At 45.1% G+C, this 22,227-nt stretch overlaps 1 protein-coding gene across 1 annotated transcript; it reads right to left on the bottom strand.

Moving 5' to 3' along the window:
- Positions 1-4,760: 4,760 nt before the first annotated feature.
- VPS18 (VPS18 core subunit of CORVET and HOPS complexes) lies at positions 4,761-20,504 on the bottom strand. Its single transcript, XM_073348743.1, has 5 exons — positions 20,183-20,504; positions 10,339-10,480; positions 10,063-10,154; positions 7,388-9,258; positions 4,761-6,157 (listed from the first exon to the last, which is right to left on the bottom strand). The coding sequence occupies exons 1-5, from the start codon at positions 20,271-20,273 to the stop codon at positions 5,429-5,431; spliced, it is 2,925 nt and encodes a 974-aa protein (XP_073204844.1). The 5' UTR covers positions 20,274-20,504; the 3' UTR covers positions 4,761-5,428.
- Positions 20,505-22,227: the final 1,723 nt, after the last annotated feature.

Genomic DNA, 22,227 nt, shown 5'->3' on the forward strand with positions numbered 1-22,227 from the left:
TGCAATAGTTTACTGAACTCCAGTGACAGTTTCCACTAATAAGCTCTAAGCTATTAAAAATTCCATCCTTAAGATCTCAATAGTCCCTCCTAACAGGACTTTCCTGTACTGACCCAGTTTCTCTCTCCCCTCCACACCTTAAAATAAAAAGGACAAATTCATCCACGATACAATACCACTGACTTCAGTGATGTTTCCCCAGCAAAGAATGTGGCCCAAAGCCTTTTCCGAGAGTAAGACTGAGGGATCTTTTATAGAGAGAGTTTTTCATGCTGGAAGATGCCAAGATGTTTCACGCTCTATAGAAACAGAGCCATCAACTAGCGGCCCTCCCCTTTATGATTGCCCCCTCCACACTTAAGAGGAAGGGGCAAAAGGGGATCCTTTTGGCTGGGGCATCTCTGATTATGCTATGGTACTTTTCGATGTCCACACAAAGCAAATGAGTCAACTGAATTGCATGGTGCATAGTTTGTTTATCTACCTTACAAGGGCTTAGTCAATTCTGCTGAGACTTGAGCCTTGATTTCCAAGGAATCTGGGAGTTTCAACCTGAAGCTTAGATCACTAAACAATCCCACTAGTCATGTGGTAGAGATTCCAGTCTCTACCTTCATGCCAGCTAATAGAGGATTGCTCCTTACATTACTTTGTCCAACAAGAGATGGCATTCCCATAAATTCCCTTTGGAAGTTATTCCATAGCATTAAGCAAAAAACAATTGGATGGATGGATGGATGGATCTGTACAACCAGTGCCAGGACTGAAATTCATGGGCTGGTAATACTATGAGCCACACACCAAGATTCTCTCTCCCCACCTTACTAAGAGCAATAGGATCCAGGAACTAGCATGGATATTAAAGCCTACCTACAGTACAGAAACTGGAAGAACAAACTTTATCCTTCTGACTACTAACACCAGACCAAATCCAACTTCAGAAACTCAAGATCCAAAAATGTGTGGCCATCTGAACTCCTTTCTCCTACTTCCTCCCCCTTAATAAGTATTGTTGTTATAGGCACAATTCCTTTTCCTATAAAAAAAGTCACCTGAAATCTTGTGCAGCCTCTGCTTCTTACTACTATTCTTCAATATTCCATAGCAAAGAGACAGAAAACTCTCTCAGCTGTGCTTCATCAAAAGTCAGTATATTTAATGGAGAACAATGACATCTAGTGACTGGAATTAAAGTCTGCCTTACTGAGTTTCCAGCTCAGCAGTTAAACACTATGGCAAGGACATAAAGCGATCAGTGTTGGCTTAACTCCACTCACTTTGGTTACTGGTAAGAATCCCAGCAACTTCAATGGGAAGAGAGTTAGGCCAACATCGAGAACTTCTGAAGTGTCTCTCTACATGTTGTGGGGTGGGGCCCCCATGTTGTAGTCTTTACTACACACTTCCATCTGTTCTCTGGCTTTCTTCACTTCTCCAGACCCTTATATATGCAACCTATTGACAAGGCAAGGTGGGGCATGTGAGAACTGTTTTAGGTCTGGTCTGCATGAGAAAGGTTGTACTGAAGAAACTAAGGTGTGAACCTAAATCCATGTAGTTTTGCCAGTATAACCCCTGTGTAGACACATTTATTCCAGTTTGCGTGGCCTTTTTTCAGTTTAGCTTAAACTCCTTCACAAGTAACAAACTAAACTGGCAAAAGGCCCCTCATATACCAGAATAAGAGTGTCAACACAAGGGGTTAAGCCAGTATAAATGGTACAAATCAGTACAAAACAGTAAAACTTTCCCATGTAGACAAGGCCTAGGAAAAGGGTGGTACAGAACTCTCCATGTAAAATTCATTCCAGAGAATGGTGTGGCTGGTCCATACATACCTTGTGAACAACGAGACCCCATTACAGAGAAGTATCTTAGCAAACTTACTCCAATCCAAAGGTGTCATCTCCACTGAAATGACAGGAGACAGGAATACTCTACTCTGCTCCAGAATAGCTGCTGCTTGACACATCAGATACCATATTCTATGTAGAAAACAAATGTTGAACAACCATGTGGGAGAAGGGTTAAAATTTCTTCAATTTTCAAACATATTGAGATAACATCTCAGCTGTTAAGGACACCTGTATTCTAAGACAGCCATGAACACACAAATGTGTGATTATGAAACTCCTTTAGTAGATGCTATGACGTGTGCGGAGGACACCTTTCCACAGTGGTTGAAGAGGGCCAGTGTTATGGGACACTGCTAGAGTTCTAGCTGGCATTAGCAGGACACTGCACTGAGGGTGATCATTGTGCTTTGAAATCCATCAAAATGCTAGGTGACATTTCTGTGAAGGCTCAAGGTAACAAACAGAACTTGTTGCCCAAACATACAGCCCCTTGAACAGGCAGGCTTCAAAACAGTTATCCATTTAAATTTTGACTAAGTAGAATAGTCTAGTGCTTGAGGAGAGACGGGATCAAAAGACTCCCATGTTTCTATTCTACCTTTGACAAAGACTTGCTCTGAGAATCCTTAATCTGTAACTCAGTTTCCCCATTTTGCAAATACACAGGAATATTCTCTCTTTAGAAGGCAGTATAGAATGATTAATGCTTGTATTGTGCTCTGAAGTATTTGGTATTGTAAAACAAAACAGTTCAAGAGCTTTGAATGTAAAAGAACTGTCCTGTAATTCTAAAACTCCACAGGGAGAGAGCTGTGGACATCTGAAAGGAATGAGGAGGAAGACAGCCTCCAAACTGAGCAATTTGAAATCCCCTGGGGTGGATTAAAATTAATTTGGATTATGATCTTTTACAAAGCAATGACAAAGGCAGAAGACGGCCCATCCCCAATTTTTATCAGAACTACTTTCATCATGTATAAAACGCACACAAGCTTCCAGCCAAGAAACAAAAATCCAGCAGTCAATCATATCAGGAAGGTTTAATGTAGAATTTCAAAGACATCACATTCAATAAGTGAGAGACATACCTCATGTGTCTTCATCACAAAAGCCTTCTGGCACAGAGAGCAGCTCTCTCAAGTCAAACAGCAATCCAGAACCAACCAAAAAGAGAACTGATAAGCCATCAACAAGCACTAATATCTGGCACTAATGAAACTAGTTATTCAGCAGCTCTAATAGTAAAAAGATAATATTTCCAATAGCAACAGTTCTTTCTACTACTGAAATGCAGCTCTGACAGTGTTCATTTAGGGCAGGGGTGGGCAAACCTTTTGGCCCGAGGAACACATTGGGGTTGCAAAATGGTATGGAGGGCCGGGTAAGGAAAGCTGTGCCTCCCCAAACAGCCTGTCCCCAGCCCCCTCCCACTTCCCCCCTCAGAACTCCTGACCCATCCAACCCCTCCCCCGCACTCCTTGTCCCCTGACCGCCCCCTTCTGGGACCCCCGTCCCTAACTGCCCCCCCAGGACCCCACCCCCATTCAACCCCCCTGCTCCCCACCCCCTATCCAACCTCCCCCCACTCCCTGTCTCCTGAGCGCCCCCACCCCATCCAACTGCCCCCTGGGACCTCCTGCCCCTTATCCAACTCTCCCCACCCCCTTACCATGCTGGTGGCAGGACAGGCTTATTGGAAAGTCTGGGAGGTGGGCAGGTGCAAGCTGTGCTAGCACGTTAGCTGCAAGGGAGAGGAGACAGCAGGGGAGGGGCCGGGGGCTAGCCTCCCTGGCCGGGAGCTCAGGGGCCAGGCAGGATGGTCCCGCAGGTCGGATGTGGCCCACGCACCATAGTTTGCCCACCTCTGATTTAAGGCCTCTTCCTGCCAGCATTGCACAAGTAAAACATTGCAGGCTAAGCCCTCAGTTAGGAAATGCTCTGATCAGAAGTTGGGGAAGCTCTATTGGAACCCTGTGAGGCTACTAAGACCCCCAGTTAAGAAGACAAAATGTAATTTTGTATTACACCAAGACCCAGTTCCACAGTCACAGCAGCTGTCGTGAGTGGCTAGCAGGTCACAGTCAGGTTCTCAAGACAAGAACATAAGTTTTATAGAAGTCAGGAGAGATTTTTTTTTTTTTTTAATTTCCTCTCAACTAAAATGACAAATATCCACCACCGCTTTACAAAACGTGATTCTCACTGCTGCCCCTCACTTGTTGATCTTTGTGATTTAGTCCCAGCCAAAGCTCCATGGGAAGTTTAGTTCCTTCATGAGGAAGTGCTGACAGATCTAAATGTCACATGCCACTACTAACCCCTACTAAGGTCCTAGAGAAAAATCTCATCCTCCACCTCAAGTGTAATGATCTCCCTGTCAAAAACAGGACCAAAAAAAAAATCTTCCAATGCTGAGCAGCATCTGGAGGGGTTGGGGAGAAATACACTGACCTACAGGAGCACTCAACTAAGCCATGAAGGGAACAGTTAGATTGCTTGGCAAAGGACGCCAAAGACTCTCAAGTTTCTGCTTCAAGATGAAATGGTGTCACTGACTCATAGAGAAGTGCTGTGGTCAGTCCTTGAGGATACTGATTGCTAGACTTTCATTGGAGTGCCCACTCAGTGGTGCTACCTGTGAAGTATCATTATATGTAATGCTAATGGTAATTTGAGTAAGTATTGTACTTCAGTGGTGCTGGAACCAAAACAGGTAATTGGGCAAAATGTCCCAGTATGGGTATTCAGAATGGACTACAGTATAATGGCTGGAAACAAAATGAAGAGATCCTACAGAAGATTCAACTGTATGGATCAGACCAAAAAACTTGTTGGAAAACTGGGGAAAGACCACAACCCCGAAATTCCAGACACAGGGATTAAGATGCATCTTTTTAGACACTGTGCTGCTTAAGAATCATATTTTTATGTTATTATACAGAACCATGCATTCGTGTAACAGGACAGATGTTTGTAGACACACATGTAAACGCAAGTCTATTGCCTTCCTTTTACATTTCTGTCAGTAAAGCTGACTAAACAATCTCATTAGGAAGCAAACTAAAAGCAATTTCTAATTTGAAAGTGATGAATGAAAGCCTATGCCACCAAGCACTCCCCACTGCTTCTTCCCATCGCCCCAGTCTTCACCTGAATTAATACTATAAAATGGGGAAGCAATCCAACTGAATGAAATCATTTTTCCGTTCCCAGTTCTCTCTGGGCAATGAGGTATTCTTATCTTCATGCCAAAGGGTCTCAGAAGAGCAGCTTCAAGAGGCAAGCTCAAGCTCACCTTCAGAGAGAAGCCAGAAGAAGTTCTGAGGCATTTGTGGAAATTAATCTTCCAGTTCTTAGACAACCGTAACCATTTCTCTCATAGTCCTCCAGGACTAACTCATTGCTTTCCACATAACAGTACCAGCTGCTCTCTCCTTAGAGCTCTATCGAATCCATTTGTTTTCAGATTTCTGGAGGCTAATTCCTAATATGCATATTTCACAGACAGTGGACATGATGTATAACTCAAAGTTTTGTGTTCATGCGCAGCCTCGAACAATAACTGTGTGATCCTACAGCCAACTCTGCCTCTCTTCTTCATACTTTTGTGGGTCAATGAAAGGCTTGTCTATGGACCGGATCATCAGCTCCCCACAGTACACGCATTCAGCTGCTACAATATCATCAATGTCTGCTTTGATCTGTTCCCGACTCTGCTGTCCCTTCCCCATGCTGGTGGCATCTGTGTCCTTGGGGCGATGATGGGCTTTGGAGGGCTGGCTTGTGGCTCCCAGCTTCTTCTGAAGGTCTTCTAGCTTAGCTTGCTTGTAGGCAGGCAGGTTTGGAAAAACTGCCTGGAACAGACAGTCATAGTGGAACATGTGGCCGCAAAGGAAAAGGTAGAAAGGGCGGTTTAGGAGTGGAAAGTCACAGGCTGCGCACTTCTCCTGAGGCTCCACAGAGCCATATTTGTTTCTCATCTCCTGGATGTCCTCCCGGATTCTCTTGGCACTCTGTGTAGCTTCCTCCATCTCTCTCTTCAGCTCCTCAATGTGCCTGTTGTAGTCCTCCAGAGAGTTGCAGATTGCCTCCTTGAAGTGGTCGATGGTGACAAAGTCAGGGAAGAAGGGAAGGACGTCTTCAATCTTTAGTAGGTTGCAGCTAGAAAGGCAGGCCATAGCCTTCTTGACGTCCTTCTCTTCCTGGACCACGTGGCGAGCAATTTTCAACCAGAGCTTCTTCCGGAGTTCCTCATCCTCTTCAGGGAGGTCTGCACATGACTTTGCTAGATCCACGTCCACCTGAAAATTGAACAGAACAGTAAGGAAACAAAATTATGATTTCCTCTTCACTTCTCTCTCTGTCATGAGAGCCCACTACCAGTAAAGGAAGGACACGAGTAGGAGATCTCTCCATTATGTCAGTCATAACTACAGCTATACAGTGGACATGCCCACTTGGCTGTTTGTCAGCCACATCCTCTCTCCCCCTGAGACATCCACTCCCAACACAAAAGGTGTGCATAGCAATTCTGGATCACTTTGAAGAGTCATTAGGGTCCAGGAACACAACAGGAAGATCTAGCTCTCCAAAGCCACTAGTGACCTTCGACCTCCAAGGTTACAACAATGAATTAAGTATCCACCCTCACACAGCAGGCAGTTACAATTTTTGACCTTTACCAAGCTAGAGCATTTATCTCCTCCACACTATTCTCTATACTCAGAATGTAGGATTCTGCAAATATTGTGATGAACTAAACTCAGTAAATGTCAGCACTTTAAATTGTACACACTGCACTATCATCATTCAGAACCTAAGTTACCTCTACACTAATTTAAACTTTCTACAAGATGACCAAGGGGGGATAAATTCATTTTAAGTTTTTCTTGCCTTTTTTTTTTTATATTAAATCAGGAGATTAAGAATAGGGTGGGATCCTCAGATCAGCAGAGCTGGTTATCAACGAGCAGAGTTCCACAGAGCCAGGACTGCATTAACAGAAACCATATCCCCCACCACACAGTCTCTTTCACTCTCCTAAGATTATGGTCTGTGAAAGTCAGATATCCACTGTGGGTATCTTTACACTACAATTAGACACCCAGGGCTGGCCCATGCCATCTGACTCAGGCTAAAGAACTGTTTAATTGTGGTACACACATTTCAAATCGGGCTGCAAGCCTCAGCTCTGGGACCCTCCCACCTCGCAGGGTCCTAGAGTCTGGGATCTAGACCGAGCCCAAACATCTACATCGCAATTAAACAGCCCCTTAGCATGGGCCAGAGTCAGCTGGCACAGGCCAGCCAATTTTTAATTGGAGTGTAAACATACCCTGATAGTTCTGAGCTTCCACTATTGCTCTAAGTTAATATGGTGACAGACATTCCCTCCCTTTCTTGGGGCCTTTATAACCCTTTAAACACACTAGCCAACCTTCCCACCCCTTCCCTTTAAGAAAGAGACAGCTCTCCACCATTGGACCTTCAAGAACAAATTAACTAAGAGTACTAAACATAGTAGCACACACCTGCAGAGCTAGATCCACTGCTTCCTCATATAACTCCATCACTTTGTAAACATGGACACAGGCTCGGTGGTGTCCATGCTCTGCACACAACCGAAGCGCATACTTCAGGTCATAGTGGATCCTGTTAGGGTTGGCTCCTGCTTGTTTGAGATATGATAGCAGCGAGTCTGGCCGACACAAAGCATAGAGAGACAACAGATAGTTGTGAATGGCTTGCTCAGTTTCCTCCAGCTCACACACACAGAATTCCATGTATCGAATAGCTTCACTGATCTGTTGGGTGCTCCCACTTTGGCTGTAGTTGACGAGGGCAGGTATGAGCTTCCTGGCATCCAGTTTCGTGCCCATGGAGATCCAAGCATCAACCACCTTCTTGGGGATGTGCTGGATCAGGACGGGAGAGAACTTGTAAAAGAGCTTCTCATCTCTGTGTCTGGTAAGGATGTTTAGGGCTTCATCATAGTCATCGTGCTGGCAGTGATGGGCTACCACTCTCTCATAGTCCTGCATAATAACTGAAAAATAGACCATGTGTTCTGTGTCCCCATGGCTTGCTAGCAACTCATAGATGGACGCTCGGTTATTGAACAGGCACTCTTTGTTTCTGGGGCTGCTCAGGAAGCTGCAGAACTTCTCCCGAGTTGCCTCAAAGAGATTCCTTTTCGAGGTGTTCCCCTCCAGAGCACCTAGCCGATTCAAGTAGAGCTCTGTTAACCAGGTGGTCAGCAAAGTTGTCTGGGTCTTTTCAGAGGACTTTAAGCTGGCCAGTTTCTTGAGCAGAAACTCCATCAATGCCTCCTCCTGCTTGGCTTCAATGAACTTAAGGGCAATCTCTTCAAAGTAGTTCTGGGTCAGTGCATAACACTTGGCACTATCTAGGTACCTCTTGTTTTGGAAGGAGTGTTCTGCCTCTCTTGCCAACACAATATCCAGGCACTCAGGACGGTCTTTGCAGTACTCTTTGGCCAGATCAAACTTGTTAATGTTCATGTACATCTTCCAGACATCTCTCGATTCCCGTTGTACGTGGTAGCGGAATACAACTTTCTCCGTGTAGATCCAGATCTGCCCGACTGTGGGATCTTTGATCATGCACTTCAACGAGCCAAACTTCTCCAAGAACAGGTCTTGGAAGACAACCTGCCCATTCAGAGTGCACACAGCCTTCACTCTGTCAGGCAGTAGCAGCAGGAAGTGAAACTGGGTGAGCACTATGGAGATTGGCTTGTTAGCCGCCACATCTACATCAGAGGGATACTCCCAGACCCGTTCATCACTCAGAATAGAGTCAGGCCGTCCATAGTCCAATGTACCATACAAGACCCCATTTCCCATCATCCAGGCAAAGGAGCGTGGGGAGGAGCGTAGCTTTGGAGTGTAAAATGCTATTTCGCTGTAGCCAAAGCTGGCTGGGAACTCTCGGAAGCTGGGCAAGTGGTCTGCATGCATGCCAAACACGAAGCCAAAGCCCTGTTGCTCCGCCCCCTCAGGCACTTTGCCAACAAACTGGAAGAGTCTCTTACGAGTAGTGGCAATGATAAAACATTTCCCATCGAGCCCTCGCTCTATTTCCAGACAGCAGACTGGAGTCGGTCCTGCCTCCTCCTCTAAGGTATACACCAGTCGGAAATACTGGTCCAGATTAGTGCTGAAGAGACTTCCCTCGCTGACAGAGATCTCAGCCTCATATATTTGGCCCTGGGCTGTCCCCACCAGGATAGGACCAGTGTTAGTCTCTGAACCCAGAAACTTGTTCCAGCCCACACTTTCAATCAAGTGACCTTTCCAGCGGGAGAGCGTCCGCACCTTCTGAGCACTTCTGTTCAAATACAGGCATTCACTAGTGTTCAGTGCAATCACAAGATGAGATCCTGTAAGGCATATAGCAAGAGATAGATGATTAATGGGTGCAGGGTTAAAGGAACTGCAAACACCACAACCCAGGCAGACCACTACTGTAAAGCAAGACTTCTGGTTGTTCTCAGAGTCACGTTAGACAAAACATGGAAGTCAAGTTCCTAGAGTTCCCCCAAGAATTTGAATTCATAAGAACCTGGGGATTGCAATAATGGATGAGATCAGTGGTCCATTTAGCCTAGTATCACAACTGACAGTGCTTCAAAGGAAGGTGCAAGAAACCCTATATGAACAACTCTGGAATAAATGGCCCATAGAAAGTCCAGGCTGCTAATTGTTGTCATTAGGTTTTATATTTTATAAGTGTTTCATCCCAGCTAGAGTTAACTGTGGATATTATAATTATAATCCTATTTAGAAATCTGCTAAGCTCCTGGCCTCCTAAGGCCAAAGGAGGCAATGGGCTCCAAAAGTTAGATGTACATCGTGTAAGGAGAATTTTCTTTTACCAGTTGTAATAAGCTCACTCAAATCAGCCCACATCTGTCAATAAAGAACTTGGACAGTGGTTCATATACACCAAAATGTAAGGAGTGAGGCACAGTACTCTTCCTCTAACCCTTGGGTATTAAATAGGCAGAGTCCCTGGACAATAATTAGGTAGTCTGAGTTCATTCCCCAGGTGGGCCACGTACTCCTTCCACACACAGAACAGAAACCGGAAATCTTCCTTAATTAAATGCTTGTTTAACACAATTATTGCATTTGTTGTAGATATTAAACAGCATTTTGCAATTTCCCCTACACCATCACCTCACCTGTGTGGTCCAAAAACATCTTGTAGACTCTGGCTTCATCCTTGCGTCCCAACTCTACCTGATTAGGTTCATCTGCCTTGCCAAGATCAATCCTGCATGGAGGAATGACAAAGCAAGTTACCAAGATGCAGGAAGAGCCCATGTAACTGTGGAAACAAAATTATACCTCTCTCTTTTACAAAAAGACCATGAATCTGCATCTAGTTTAGGGACAGGGTTTCCACGCGACCCAAAAACAGGCTGTGAAGGCTTCAGGTCTTAAATAGTACAAGTTACCTGAAAAGGGTGTCTCTGCCAAGGCTCATACAGAGTTGGTTACAGGAGACCACAAGGCTGTTAATTTTCTCTGGAGGAGTGAAATCAATCCTTTGCTTGTTAAATATTGGAGTTTCCTTCTCCAGCCGAGCATTCACATACCCTAGGAAACGTGAAAATACAAATGTAGTTCAGAAAAGAGACAATACTAAATGTAACCTAACACAGGGAGCAGAAACAGGGAGGGCTACAGGAAAGTGAAGTGCTCCATGGTGTGGAATCATGGGGAGTAGCATCTAATCTTTTCCCCAGGTGTATGTTTGGAGATACAGTAAAAGTCTATTTTCCCATTCTGCCACAGTGGAGCAATTTGTCACATGGAACTAACCTGAAAAACAAACACAGCGAACCCTGAAAACTCTGGAAGAAACTGCACATTACAGTTGCATGACAACTTCATAAAAAGCTGATTAAGAGGAGGACAAGAAATTAGACTTGAATAAAGACTGGGAGTGGATGTGTTATTACACAAAGAAACTATTTCCCCATGTTTATTCCGTGCCCCCTTCCCCCGTACTGTTCCTCACATGTTCTTGTCAACTGCTGGAAATGGCCCACCTTGATTATCACTACAAAAGTTTTTTCTCTCTCCTGCTGGTAATAGCTCACCTTACCTGATCACTCTTGTTACAGTGTGTATGGTAACACCCATTGTTTCATGTTCTCTGTGTATATAAAATCTCCCCACTGTATTTTCCACTGCATGCATCTGATGAAGTGAGCTGTAGCTCACAAAAGCTTATGCTCAAATAAATTTGTTAGTCTCTAAGGTGCCACAAGTACTCCTTTTCTTTTTAAGAAAACAAATGGTCAACTACTGGAAAATCAGGTTATTTGTTAAAACACTGAAATGGTGCTGTACAAGGTGCTAACGTAGATGGTATCTATGCTCCAGAGAGTTTACAATCTAATGAAAGACTCAGAAATCAGAGGTGGCATTAGTTTAAAATGTTTCATTTGGGGAGGATAAAATTAATTTCTCTCTTATTCAGTCTAGCACCCATCACACAAAAGAAAAGGCGGAAATTGAGATTATTCAAAAGATTAAAGATAGCTAGATTTTTCCATAAAATTAATCATTTAATTGCCATAAAACAATTTAAAATCAGTGACTGCAAGCAATACAGCTGGAATTCGCAACTAGATCAGTAGAAAAGTTTCATAATACTTGAATAATGTTTTACATCCACCAAGCTCAAAGCACTTGATAAAGATGAATAAGTACCGTTACTCCAATTTTACATTTGAGAGAAACTGAACCATGGGGTTCAGTGAATTGACTGAAGTCACACAGCTTGCCGAGACTAGCACTCGAGTCTGGTGAGTACCAGAATCAGTGCCCTAACCGTGAGACCACAACTCTGCCCAACAAAAGCCAAAACTAGGTAGAACCGGATTCGAATTTAATTACAAACTGAAAACTTGAGCCAGTGTGATCCAGTTTCTGGATCTTTTGACAAACCTGGATTGAATTTCAAGCAAGGCTAGGCCAAATTAAGATTTGGGGTTAAACCTGGCAAATGTGGTCATTTTGTCAGAGCTGCACAATGCATTTTAGGTCTGCTGAAGCCTGAAACTCAAAGTGAAACTCAGGTGTGTGTGAACTGAAACTGGGAGTCAGAGTGTGAGTAGAAACTAATGACTTTCATATTGTTCTAGTCACAATGCTGACCTAAACGAGAACCACCACCACTATTCAACAATTTTGCTTTAATGGCTCCACTTACACGCCAGGGGACCTCCAAGTTGGCTAGCTTGGAAGACACCAAATTTAGATGGTAGCAGATTACTAGACAGCGTGGTCTGTATAGCAGGTAGGAGGAGAAAGTTTTATACCAGCAGCGTGGCAACATAGTCTGCTACAGAAACTGGTTCAGAACAGGCTTCGAGTTTTGTTTTGTTTCAGTTCATAAAAGCTTTTCAAGTTTTAAAGCAGGTGCAGTGACCTCAAGAGAAGGCCAAGCACTAAGATGGTGAAGGGAGGAGGGTGAAGGACTAGCCAGGGCAGGGGGATGGGAAATGTATACATTAAGATGGATAAGCTTTTAACACCACATAGCAGGGTGGCAGAATGGCATGACTAGTTTCATTTTTCTGAAGCTGGACAGGGCTCAGCTTTCAAAAGCTTGGAACAACCTAGAAGCACACTGTTTCCATGCCTAAATGGGGCAGCTTCTGAAGGCTGCTCTCCTATGGTGGATGGACACTAGCCAAAATCCATAAAGGAATTCAACTCTGCCATGGAACTGTAAAATAATGTGACATTCACATGGAACAAAACATGAATGATACTCATTAGTAGAATCCAGGGGACATTTGTATGTCAACAAAAAGATTGTATCACAAAGCTCTCTCCATATCAGTCCTGTGATGCAAGTTTTTCCTCTGCCTGAATTTCCCATGCCCTCACAGGACACCATGTAGCCCCTTGACCAAGAATATTGCATTCCTCTAACAGAATGACCAGGCCACCTCAGGCTAGACAACAAGAAAGGACTGGTCATTTCTGGTTTCTTTCCTAGGTTAAATTTACACTGGCCTCCCTCCAAGGATGGAAAACCACTGGCTCCACAGGGATTTCTAGGACAGTTATATCTATTTAGTGCAGTTAGCCTGGGAAAATCTTCACTTGCAAAGAATTTACAAGGCACACAAGGTTACTCCTGGGGGAATTCTGCACCACTGCGCATGTGCAGAATTCATGTTTCTTGCAGATTTCTTTTTCCTTCACAGAAAATACATTCTGCGGGAGAGATGCTGCAGTTATGCCTTTCACCCACCGGGGATTGCTGTGGTGCCAGAACAGAGGGCAGCTGCTCACCAGCCATAACATCCCATAGAGAGGACAGCCTGCATTCCTCACAGCGTCCTGCCCACAGAGACAGATGAGAATGTACATGGGGGGGGGGGGGTGTGGGAGAGGAGACACAGACAGAGTGGGGCACATTGGGCTGCTGGGGGGGTCACAGACTGGGGTTTAGAAAGGCTAATGGAGGGACAGGGGCTGAATAGGAGTGGGGGTGCAAGGCCACATGGGGACAGGGTGCAGGGACACATGGGAACAGGGGGAAGGAGATGCTGGGACATGTGGACGGGGGTGTATAGGGACGGGGGAAGGAGTGCATGGACACATGGGGACAGGGGCACATGTGCCTGACTGAATGGGAGAGGCTAGGGGTTAACCAAGGTCTGTATGGGGGAGGCTCCCCAACTTTCTAATAATCCCTTCCCCCCCCCAAAAAAAAATCTCTGTTCCATACTTCTCCCACCCACATCCAACAACCCTCCAGATTCACTCCCAGGCTCCTTCCCAGCAATTACTTCTCTCTCACTCAGCTCCTCCATTACACCAACTCCCCCAAGCCTTTGCACTGCTTCTGAGAGGTGCAGGAAATATGGTTCTGTATTGTAGTTTGAATGAATGATTAATCAAAGTTCTGTATTAATATGCCTAGCAAGGAATATATTTGTCAAAAAAAATCCTGAATCTTTTTCATTGTCTGTATTGTTACAGACATACTTGCTGACAGGTATTTTTAAATAAAGTTACCAAAATAATTGAAGCTGGCATGATTATACTGTGTTATTCTGACAAATAAAATATGCAGAATTTTAAAATATTGTGTGCAGAATTTTTATCTTTTTGGAACAGAATGCCCCCAGGAGTAAAAGATAGAACAAGGCTGCTGGAAACCAAGGCCACTGGCTAAAGCAGCCAAACAGCAGACAAAGTTAAACACACAGTGTAAAAGGAGGGTTAGAAGACCGTTTGATTGGCAAGATAGGATTCTGTGGTCAGCCCAGTACTGTAGAGGCAGCGAATGCTCTGCTGCCATGTGAGAGCTCTGTAGCCTGGCAGGGGCCTGGAACAGCACAGGGAAAGCACAATCAGCCCCTACAGTCTTGTCCCTATGTCATTTTCAGCAACTCTCCCACCGCTGGTCTAGCACCAGTGTAGCCCAGTTACTGGCTAGAAAAGATTAATACTAGTGTAGATGGGCTGTCAACACTTATCACGGCATCATCTAGACCTGCTGCAAGCACAGTCAAATGACATGGAGACAAAAGTGCTGGCACCTGCTCTACCATCGCTATCCCCCGTTACTGCACTGATCCTAGTTCAATAGTGGCAAATTCAAAAAATAGCAAGCTTACAGGTAGCCGAAGTGTGTGCATTGGAAGAGATGGGAAATAACTTCATGCTAATTATGCAACACCCCTTTTGGCTAGCACTTAATTCAGCCTTTGCCTACACATAGTTTGACCATCCATTTAACAGCAGCACCCCCCTGCTGTGGACACTTATTTCAGGTTGAGTGTCCTCTACACAAAAAGCTTGGGTAGGATTCAATTGGTTTTATTCCATCATATATCGTTTTTCCTGACTTGGAACAGGAGAACTAGCTTTGGTTTGGAGTCTCAGTCCCATACCTCTGCATTCCTCTCAAATGTGCATAAAAACACCTTTACAAATGTGCTTTATCTATCGTTTAGGATTCTAAACGTTACACCTTCAGATTTCTGGATGAGCCTTCTTTCTTTCTACCTCCCAGAGGCTGAAAGATCTGGAGAAAGACAATGAAATAAGATCACTATTAACTCCAGCCAGGTCTTTTGGGACTTGAGGAACCTGCAGTTTGCATTTCAGCCATCCCCAGTCTTTGCTCTTTTGAGATCTAAATCCTTCTGAAATAGCATCAGTAAAAGCACAGCACTTCGGCACGCACTTCAACCAGCTTAACACCGCACAAACTTTCAGGTACAATGTTATGGTTTGCTCTTATGTGAATGTGCTCTATGTAAAGCTATTACTTTTATCTATTCCCCAAACTTTAGATCAGTCTGCAACCGCTGCCAACCAATTTACTTTCAAGGCATGTTCAAAGCCACAACTGGAGCCCTGAAGGGACACCCGCAGATTCTAAAATGGTGATGAACATGGCTGCCTCTCAACCCAAATACGGTTCAGCTGTCCCCTTTGCTGACACCCATTTGTCAGCAACAGGTAAAATTTTTAGTGAAGACAGAGTCTATAATAACTGAAAAACTACTTAAGAGATGATAATGCAGGAGTCAAGAGTAAAAGCAGAGCAGAAGGAAAGGAATTGTTAGCCAAACTCTTAAAACCATTCTGGTTCTGTTAACTTCCATTTAGCACCAAAATAATTAACCGGGGGGGCGGGGGGGACCTCTGTTAGAGATTCAGAACCCTGACTTCAATTAAACTTAACCAAATAAAGGTAACAAGCCATATTTTAAGAAATATGAACTTCAGTGTATGGACTATATTTAATTTGTTCTCTCTCTGTTTATCCCTTTTATTTTATACACAGCCTGGTATAATCAAACTTTTCCCACAGATATACACCACACAACCCTGCTTATCTAGCAGTTCCAGACGATACTTAAAACCTTTTGATAGGTTAGGATTCAACTAAAGTGGGGAGCCAGTCATAGATACTTTCAGAAGCGTATGCCTATAGATTTTTAACTCAGCAAAGAGATGCCAACTTTGCTGAGTGGCCAGCACTGAAGTGGCAATGCTAGATAGAACATAGTCCTTTTAAAGCTAACTGGGTCTCATATCTAATTCAGCCTTATATGGTGGCAGTAGGAGAAACCACATGTGAAACTCAAGACTCACTAGTTTGATTAATAGGGGAATGTACTACCTAATAGTTGCTAGAGGGACATACTCCTCATTCATATTGCATAGCTGGTATAACCCGTCACATAATTATTGTATATTTATATTACATTACACAGATGGACCTAATGTAGGTGCCAGCATTTCACAAATTGTGGCATAAAGTTTCAGACCAACACAGATTGCTTTCATGCCACACTTCTGTAGTGGTAACCATACTAATATGAAATCAGCCCATGAGAATTACACAGCCATTATACATATGATGGAACCTATATTCTCTGCATCCAGTATATTGGTAAGTTTCCCTGGGCTGGGCAACTAACATGATGTCACTAAGCATCACACATACAAAATGTTTAATAGTTTCTATAGTTACTCAAGTTCCTCAAAAAGGAAAGGAGCAAAGAAAGACTAAGAAACTGATTAAAAAACAAAAACAAGTAGTAAGTGGCATAGACAGGAGGCCTCCTGTGAGACATTACTGCCACAAATTTGGGTTGACAAGTGGAGAAGCAGTGGTTAGAGCTCACCCCAAGCTCATAACTTTAAAACCATTTCACATTCTCTCTTTTGCCTTGTATACAAGTGCATTCATATAACAGTGATATTTTAGGATTAAGTCATTTTCCACCCCACATAATAATTTCACTCTAAATAGAGGTTCACTACAGTCAAAATTGCAATGAAGCAATTTGGGACTGGCATCCTTCTTCCTCAAATAGTTTCACTCTATAACCAAGTTCAAGCTACGCTCTAAACATAGAGCCCTACCAAATTATGGCCATGAAAAACGCTTCATCGACAGTGAAATCTGATTTCCTATGTGCTTTTACCCTATATTATACAGATTTCATGGGGGCGACCTGTGTTTGTCAAATTGGGGGTCCTGACCCAAAAGGAGTTGCAGGGGAGTCATGCGGTTATTTTAGGGGGGGTCACAGTATCATCACCTTTACTTCTGCACTGCGTTCAGAGCTGGACGGCTGGAGAGCGGTGGCTTTTGGCCAGGCACCCAGCTCTGAAGGGGGTGCCCTACAAGTACCAGCACAGGGTGGCAATACGATACCATGGCATCCCTACTTCTGCACTGCTGCTGGTGGTGGCTGTGCCTTCAGAGCTGGGCTCCCGGCCAGCAGCCATTCCTCTCCGGCCACCCAGCTCTGAAGGCAGCGCCGCCATCAGCAGCAGCGCAGAAGTAAGGGTAGCAGTACCACAACCCCCACACACACACACACACACACACAACTCCTTTTTAGGTCAGGAACTCTACAATTACAACACCGTGAAATTTCAGATTTATTTATCTGAAATCATGAAATTCACAATTTTTAAAATCTTATGACTTTGAAATTGATCAAAATGGACTGTGAATTTGGTAGAGCCCTATTTATACACAATGGAGAATCTGAGAAGAACTGATGTACTGTAACATTGTGTTCACAGGTTAAGTGCACAGATTGCATTTGTGATTACAACAATACTGTAAAAAGAAAAGGAGTACTTGTGGCACCTTAGAGACTAACCAATTTATTTGAGCATAAGCTTCCGTGAGCTACAGGATGCGATGAAGTGAGCTGTAGCTCACGAAAGCTTATGCTCAAATAAATTGGTTAGTCTCTAAGGTGCCACAAATACTCCTTTTCTTTTTGTGAATACAGACTAACATGGCTGTTACTCTGAAACCTGTCAAAAATACTGTACACATTTTCTCATTTTCTGTACTTCAGCTATTAGCAAGGCTTCCATTTGCTAAACCTAATGTAAAATTCATTTCCTTGCAACTGCCTCAACATGAAGTAGTAATGGCAAATATCCAATGTGGACCCAGAGATAGAGCAGAATCACATGACAGAGTGCCCTCTCTATGCTATAGCACCTATCTTTGGTACCTATAGTGATTAATTAAGGCCCTAATTGTCCTCACATAGAGAAAACCAGGAAAGATGGGAACACTGAGAATTCATTTAAAGTACTGCATGATGACATTAATAATTTACTCTTCTATAGTTTTCAGAGTAACAGCCGTGTTAGTCTGTATTCGCAAAAAGAAAAGGAGTACTTGTGGCACCTTAGAGACTAACCAATTTATTAGAGCATAAGCTTTCGTGAGCTACAGCTCACTTCATCAGATGCATATCGTGGAAACTGCAGCAGACTTTATATATACACAGAGAATATGAAACAATACCTCCTCCCACCCCACTGTCCTGCTGGTAATAGCTTATCTAAAGTGATCATCAGGTGGGCCATTTCCAGCACAAATCCAGGTTTTCTCACCCTCCACCCCACCACACAAATTCACTCTCCTGCTGGTGATAGCCCATCCAAAGTGACAACTCTTTACACAATGTGCATGACAATCAACTTGGGCTATTTCCTGCACAAATCCAGGTTTTCTCACATCCCCCCCACCCCCATACACACACAAACTCACTCTCCTGCTGGTAATAGCTCATCCAAACTGACCACTCTTCAAGTTTAAATCCAAGTTAAACCAGAACATCTGGGGGGGGGGGGGTAGGAAAAAACAAGAGGAAACAGGCTACCTTGCATAATGACTTAGCCACTCCCAGTCTCTATTTAAGCCTAAATTAATAGTATCCAATTTGCAAATGAATTCCAATTCAGCAGTTTCTCGCTGGAGTCTGGATTTGAAGTTTTTTTGTTTTAAGATAGCGACCTTCATGTCTGTGATTGCGTGACCAGAGAGATTGAAGTGTTCTCCGACTGGTTTATGAATGTTATAATTCTTGACATCTGATTTGTGTCCATTTATTCTTTTACGTAGAGACTGTCCAGTTTGACCAATGTACATGGCAGAGGGGCATTGCTGGCACATGATGGCATATATCACATTGGTGGATGTGCAGGTGAACGAGCCTCTGATAGTGTGGCTGATGTTATTAGGCCCTGTGATGGTGTCCCCTGAATAGATATGTGGGCACAATTGGCAACGGGCTTTGTTGCAAGGATAAGTTCCTGGGTTAGTGGTTCTGTTGTGTGGTATGTGGTTGTTGGTGAGTATTTGCTTCAGGTTGCGGGGCTGTCTGTAGGCAAGGACTGGCCTGTCTCCCAAGATTTGTGAGAGTGTTGGGTCATCCTTTAGGATAGGTTGTAGATCCTTAATAATGCGTTGGAGGGGTTTTAGTTGGGGGCTGAAGGTGACGGCTAGTGGCGTTCTGTTATTTTCTTTGTTAGGCCTGTCCTGTAGTAGGTAACTTCTGGGAACTCTTCTGGCTCTATCAATCTGTTTCTTTACTTCTGCAGGTGGGTATTGTAGTTGTAAGAAAGCTTGACAGAGATCTTGTAGGTGTTTGTCTCTGTCTGAGGGGTTGGAGCAAATGCGGTTGTATCGCAGAGCTTGGCTGTAGACGATGGATCGTGTGGTGTGGTCAGGGTGAAAGCTGGAGGCATGCATGTAGGAATAGCGGTCAGTAGGTTTCCGGTATAGGGTGGTGTTTATGTGACCATTGTTTATTAGCACTGTAGTGTCCAGGAAGTGGATCTCTTGTGTGGACTGGACCAGGCTGAGGTTGGTGGTGGGATGGAAATTGTTGAAATCATGGTGGAATTCCTCAAGGGCTTCTTTTCCATGGGTCCAGATGATGAAGATGTCATCAATATAGCGCAAGTAGAGTAGGGGCTTTAGGGGACGAGAGCTGAGGAAGCGTTGTTCTAAATCAGCCATAAAAATGTTGGCATACTGTGGGGCCATGCGGGTACCCATAGCAGTGCCGTTGATCTGAAGGTATACATTGTCCCCAATGTATACCTTCTATAGTGTCACCACAGAATCTGAAAACGCATTACAAACTAAACCGCACAACTATCCATGAGGTATTATGACACCCATTTAACAAAAGGGAAAGGGAGGCAAGGAGGGGTTATTTGACCTCAGTGATACAGGAAGCCACTGGCAGACTTGGGAACAGAACCGAAGTCTGACTCTGCAACCCTATTTAGCCAGTAAGATCACGGTGCCTCCCACGGCCAGCCAGACTCGAGTCAACAGGGCAGGATCCTGCAGGCTTGCAGTGTCGCTTGCAGCGCTCCTGCTCAGATCAGACTAGGGGGGAGGGCGGGGCATCGTGGCCCCAGGGCAGTTCCCATGCTGTGACCTGCACAGATGATCGCGTAGCCCCAGCCCCCGCTTACCGGAGTGCGGGATGCCCACGCTGGCGCGGCTCTGCTGCAGGGAGGCGGAGCGGGACAGCGAATCTTCGTACTCGTCCAGGATGGAGGCCATGGCCGCCCCCTCACCAGCCAGTCCCCCGCCACCCACTCAGCTCCCTGCCCTCAACTCATCCCGACGCAGCCCCCTCGCTGCAGCCCGCTGCACCCTCCGACAGCTCCCCTCCTGCAGAACGCCCCGCCCCCGACAGACCGGGGAGCAACTCCGCTCCTGCAGCACCGAGCCCGGCCGCGCCCGACCCCCCTCCGGCCCAGGTCACTCCGGCCCGGCTACTTCCGCAGACGCTCAGCTGAGCGGCCCCACGTGACCTGACGGCTTGCGGGCCGCCGCGCTTCCGGTTTCCGGGCGGTAGCGCGGCTGCGCGGTGTGCCCCTCACGTGCCCTGAGCGGGAGGTCGCGCGCCTGTCGCTGGCCTAGTGCCTCCCCTCCCCCCCTTCACCACACGGCTGCCTATTGTGTCACCCAATAGGCGCGGGGCTGTCCTGACGCCGCTCCCCTGGTTCGCTGCAGCCCTTCTCCCTGTGATCGCACTAGTCACAGGCGGCGCCGGCCTAGGGAGCCCCCCACGGGCAGGCTTGCAGGGGCTGCACGTAAGCCCCGATGCTGCGAGCACTACACGCTGCTCAGCCAATCACCGGTACCGCCCTGCTCATCTCGGGTGTCCACCCGTCCCCACGCCAGCCGGGCCAACTCTGCCTGGGGGGGAGCGTCTCATCCCAGTGTTACCTACGGGGGAACAGGCCGGGCGTGTGGCCTAAAGACAGAGCAATCCCACATCAGGAGTTCTCCGGCCGGTGTTTCTCAGTGGGTGGGCGGTGGCCCTGAGGCAGGGGGCTCATATGAGGCAGTCTAGGGTTGTGTGAACTTGAACACTGAATAAAAATCTAAAGCAAAGAAACTCTTAGGCTTTGTCCCCCATTCCCAGTGCGCTTCACGGTCAAGTGTTCTCTGTCAACCCCTAGAAATATACACAGAAATTAATTGTATTGGCTTATAATCAATACATTTTTTACTCTTACTGTATAGTAAAAGGGTCACGAACTTTTCTTTCAAATATGGCGTTGCCAACTTGAAAAGGTTGAAAAACATTGATCTGTCCAATGCCACCTTAACCAATAAGAAAAGGCTTTTTAATGTAAAGGGCTCTGTTCGGATGAGGCAAGGCAGCTGAGGTAATATCTCTATTGGACCAATTTCTGTTGGTGAAAGAGACATGCTTTCCAGCTTACACAGACCTCTTCTGGTTAACATCAGAACATAAGAATGGCCATACTGGGTCAGACCAAAGGTCTGTCCAGCCCAGTATCCTGTCTACCGACAGTGGCCAATGCCAGGTGCCCCAGAGGGAGTGAACCTAACAGGTAATGATCAAGTGCCACCCATCTCCTGCCATCCATCTCCACCCTCTGACAAACAGAGGCTAGGGACACCATTCCTTACCCATCCTGGCTAATAGCCTTTAGTGGACTTAACCTCCATGACTTTATCCAGTTCTCTTTTAAACCCTGTTTTAATCCTAGTCTTCACAACCTCAGGCAAGGAGTTCCACAGGTTGACTGTGTGCTGAGTGAAGAAGAACTTCCTTTTGTTTTAAACCTGCTACCCATTAATTTCATTTGGTGGCCCCTAGTTCTTATATTATGGGAACAAGTAAGTAACTTTTCCTTATTCACTTTCTCCACACCACTCATGATTTTATGTACCTCTATCATATCCCCCCTTAGTCTCCTCTTTTCCAAGCTGAAAAGTCCTAGCCTCTTTAATCTCTCTTCATGTGGGACCCGTTCCAACCCCCTAATGATTTTAGTTGCCCTTTTCTGAACCTTTTCTAATGCCATTCTGTTCTGATAGTAAACTGCAGTCCAACTGGATTAATACAACCCATTATTTTAGATGTTTTCCTCCCTTCTGGACCCTTCACTTAATTTTAGCATTAAAAGCTGAGTTTAAAAATACCAACCATCTTCTACAATATGTTATGATAGTAACTTAGAGATGGGCCCGAACT

Source organism: Lepidochelys kempii, chromosome 6 (genome assembly GCF_965140265.1).
Source record: "Lepidochelys kempii isolate rLepKem1 chromosome 6, rLepKem1.hap2, whole genome shotgun sequence".
NCBI classification, from domain to species: Eukaryota; Metazoa; Chordata; order Testudines; family Cheloniidae; genus Lepidochelys; species Lepidochelys kempii.